The 4,178-nt window shown below is 40.7% G+C and overlaps 1 protein-coding gene across 2 annotated transcripts; it reads right to left on the bottom strand.

Annotated features, from left to right (window-relative positions):
* Nucleotides 1-558: 558 nt before the first annotated feature.
* Nucleotides 559-3,702, bottom strand: LOC123119338 (60S ribosomal protein L36-3). 2 transcript variants are annotated; one of them, XM_044539114.1, is made up of 4 exons: nucleotides 3,584-3,702; nucleotides 3,367-3,496; nucleotides 1,606-1,805; nucleotides 559-924 (listed from the first exon to the last, which is right to left on the bottom strand). In XM_044539114.1, exons 2-4 carry the CDS (start codon nucleotides 3,466-3,468, stop codon nucleotides 885-887), a joined length of 342 nt encoding a protein of 113 aa, XP_044395049.1. In that variant the 5' UTR covers nucleotides 3,469-3,496; nucleotides 3,584-3,702; the 3' UTR covers nucleotides 559-884. The 2 variants fall into 2 exon arrangements, with proteins under 2 accessions (XP_044395049.1, XP_044395050.1); XM_044539115.1 differs by having other exon boundaries at nucleotides 3,367-3,488; nucleotides 3,584-3,623.
* Nucleotides 3,703-4,178: the final 476 nt, after the last annotated feature.

Consider the following 4,178-nt stretch of genomic DNA (forward strand, 5'->3'; position numbering starts at 1 on the left):
ACGATGATCGGCACATAATTATAGACAATTTAAGATGAAATTACCCTCATCTAATTCAACAATTTAGGATGGAATTAGCCTCATCTAATTCATTGATTAGTGGCAAGTAAATATATTAGGTCAGGAAAGAATCCGAAGAGAGATACTCCCTCCGTTCCTAAATATTTGTCTTTCTAGACATTTCAAATGACTACCACATACGGATGTATGTAGACATATTTTAGAGTGTAGATTCACTCAGTTTGCTCCGTATGTAGTCACTTGTTGAAATGCCTAGAAAGACAAGTATTTAGGAACGGAGAGAGTAGTTTTCTTTTTTATCTAAGGAGAGATCCATGCAATCAGAGAAGAGATACTTTTTTTTTGGAGGGCCAATAACTGAATTACGAGGAATTAGAACAATTGCACCTTGCATTGTGGATTTTTATCACAAAAACAAATACACCTTACATATATGAAGATGTTTTGTACTAGGAAGGCGCTATTAATAGATGCTCATACAGTTGACAATTGGTAAATCAAGATATTATGCCAGACATGGATGCTGTAATGGGGATATGGGATCCAAGACCACACCGTGGCAGGGCTTCTTATAGCAATTCACCTACTGAAAACATACAACAATCGCAGGTACAAAACCCAGACACGCTACATAATTGCAATAAACAGCTTTGTGCCAAGTAATCAAACAAAGCAAGTAATAATAAAACAAAGGCACCAAACTAAAAATCTTAAAAAGATTGGTCTTCTCAGAATAGAAACCACGGGCTTAAGAGCGTCAAATTTAATAGTTCCAAAATCCAACACAATGGCCATAGCTCTATAGGTACGGACTGGTAATACAGGACCGAGTTTTCGGATAAAATTCACCAACTAGCCACGCTCTATTTCTTCTTGTCACCAGCACCACCACCACCAGCAGACCTGCATATCACGTGAGAACATTTTAGTCATTTATATACCAACTGTTACAGCAAAACAGAATTGCAACTGTTATTGCCTGAATGTAGAAGACATGAACATGGTCAGGCAAAAGAAAAACCTAAAGAACTACAAGCAATAGAAACATAATTATGGTGAAGATTGCATTATATATGCAACACCGAAAACACCATCATCTTCCAAGTGGAAACTGCTGTCTACAACCTACACTACTTGACAGGGAGAAAAGCCACATCTATTTTTTTTTAAATTGCTGGAAGAATTGTTGAGTCCATAGGCGTTCGCTTAAGCGTGCATAGGCGAATGCAACAACAGAACACCTAGGGCCTAGTCATGCTAAGCGTGCCCCGGCACACACTACAAGGTAGGCACTAGGCAGAGACGAGATAGGCACTAAGCAGAGATTAAAAAAGGGAATTTAGACCTAGCGCTTTATTTAAGCTTGGCTGGAAGCCAGCACAGCATTTCTTAATGTTAAGGAATTCTTTTTGTCTTCAATTCACTTTTAAACCCAACAAATTCATAATTCTCCTAAAGCTAGAGGATGCACTATGCAATGCTCTAGGTAACTAAGTAGTCCAGAGCAAAAAGGAAAACTGAATAATAGGACAGCAGAGTCAAATAATGTTCATAATATAAATGGTGAGTCGAGTGGTTACACACCTCATCTTCCTAAGGACACTTGACATCTCCTCTCTCTTCTTCTTTGCTCTCTTGTGAGTACCAAGCTTTCTCTTGGCGACCTTGAGTGCACGCTTGTCCTTTCCAACCTTAAGAAGCTCAGTGATACGTTTCTCATAGGGAGCGAATCCAGCAACCTCCCTAATCAAGTTCCTGACAAAATGCACCCTCTTGGTACCTTTCTGCAAAATATGCCAAGATAACATTGTAAGAATAACTGCAAACTGGATAGACATGTTATAATAATTCAGCTGAGCATATAGGAGCATGTAAGTTAACTTTGTTTCAGTTTCATACAAGTTACAATTCGCTAAAAAAAAGCCAGCTAGAATAGCCGAATAACAATTTGGTCCCAAACACAGCAAGGTCCTATTTTACTTTCAACATGACTTGACAACAGTAGTAAATAATATGCAAGGAAGGAAGGTACTCCTTCTGCAATGGCTATTACTTCACTGCAGAATACAACAGGCCCATGTGGGTAATCAAGCCCAATACAGAATCCAGATTTACACATGAAAACAAGAGGCTATCAATGCTCCCAAGTTATGCAAGGCCATGGTTATGCATCGAAGTATTGAACAATAGGAGAATTAAGACTAAGGCCCTGTTTGGTTCATAAGTCCTAGGACTTTTTTTAGTCCCAACTTATAAGTCTCAAGTTCCTAAAAAGTCCCTACCTGTTTGGTTCCTGGGACTTAACATGGACTAAAAGACCATATTACAACTATAAGTCCCTATAAGACTATTTCATAAGTCCCAAATGCCCACTTTAAGTCCCTATAAGTCCCTCCTGTTTGGTTTAGATGGGACTTAAAGGGACTTTTTTAAGTCCCAACACCAATAAGTCCCTGTAACCAAACACCCCCTAATACTAAATCATTTAAAACTGCATTTACAGCTATTTACAGATAGGGTCTGTCTAGGGCCTATCCAGATGTGCCCTAGTTATTGCACATCTAAGAGACTCAATCAAGTATTAAAAAGAAAAAGAAAAAGGAAAAAGAATATACCCACACGAATCTCGGTGTAAGATCAATGACATAGGACTTAGATGTGCAATACTTATGGCAAATTTAGCTTTAGCAAAACTGTTACAGATAATATTGAAATATTCTTCAAAAAGATGTGTAGTACAGTCAGTGATACTTTAGAAATGAAATTATAAGGTACTTGATTGAGCGGTCACATTTCATCACCAACAACTATCAACCTCCAGGACTAACAACTTGGGACTTCTGAAATATCAAAATTGCCAAACGTGTGTTCATGCATCACTGCAGACCCAAGGCTGCTCCCAATGTGTAGAAATTTTTTATCGGTTGGTCTCAATTCGGCAAGCGAGCTTCCATGCAAGACAAGGTACACCTCACAGATATTTAACCCGACTACTTTTGCCCTTCAGTAGTATCAACCATACTGTGCTATACTGTTAACATCTAGCTCGCCACCCTTTTTTGATCATAAAAACAACAAACACGAACACAATACTAAAACTAGTAGAAAGCGTACCTAAATAAAACAAACACGAACAATTTAGCCTTGTGAACACTAGGGAACGAGATAGAAGCGTCAGCTATAACGCGTCCAACAACGGAACTACCGAGCAAACACAGATCTAGAGAACAGTCGCAGAGGTCGGCACAATTTAAGTAGATGGGCAGATCAATCCCGCACTGAGATCATAGCAGAAGACGCATATGGGCAGGAGAAGGAGGATATCGGAGGTTAGAGACGGCTTACCCCCTTGCGGTCGGACGGGCGTGGCGGCAGCTCGCGCTTGGTGACGACGTGGCCCTTGTTGATGCCCACGAAGAGCCCTGACTTGGGCTGCGACGGCGCCATGGCCGGACTCCCACTCGCTCCTGCTAACCTGCAACGGACGCACGCAAGGTTACGTACGAGCGATCTGAAACGAGATTCATCATAGCATAGGCGGCGGCGCTGCTTGCAGGCTTACGTTGAGAATGGATGCAGGTGAAACCCTACTCCGCCGCCAGCGCCCGGGAAGAAACCCTAAGCTGCGTGAGGCGGGATCTTATATATGCCAGACCGTGAAATCTCTCCATGTGTTAGACTGATGGACCTGTCTTGCTGGGCTTACTGGGCTTATTTTGCTCATGGTATGGATCGCGATCCGACTGCATAGGCCCACTTTTTTGCGTGTGTAAGTTGTTAAGTGCAAAATGATGCCAAAAAAAAAAACGTACAGTGTTTGATTTGCTAAAAAAAATGCAGTATTTGATCAACGAAAATGCAGTGTTCTACTATGTCAGCTAGGAGCCAAAACAGTATCTTTGCTTTTAGAGAAAGGAAGAAAATACAATATCTACCGCAAAAAGATACAATACACACACCACGGTGAAAACAAAATGTTACACGAATCGATAAACAGAATTGTCGCCTTTTTCATATGGGTGCGCCTAAAACTTGGCCTACTCAGTCAAGTAACATCATCCCACGATTTAATACTATGTAAACATTTTTGTACTAGTTGGTTTTTTTCACTCACTTGCAACTGGGAAAACCTCAGTGGCTTCCTGCTTACAACTCTT

The sequence above is a fragment of the Triticum aestivum genome, chromosome 5D (genome assembly GCF_018294505.1).
Source record: "Triticum aestivum cultivar Chinese Spring chromosome 5D, IWGSC CS RefSeq v2.1, whole genome shotgun sequence".
In the NCBI taxonomy this organism is placed as follows: Eukaryota; Viridiplantae; Streptophyta; class Magnoliopsida; order Poales; family Poaceae; genus Triticum; species Triticum aestivum.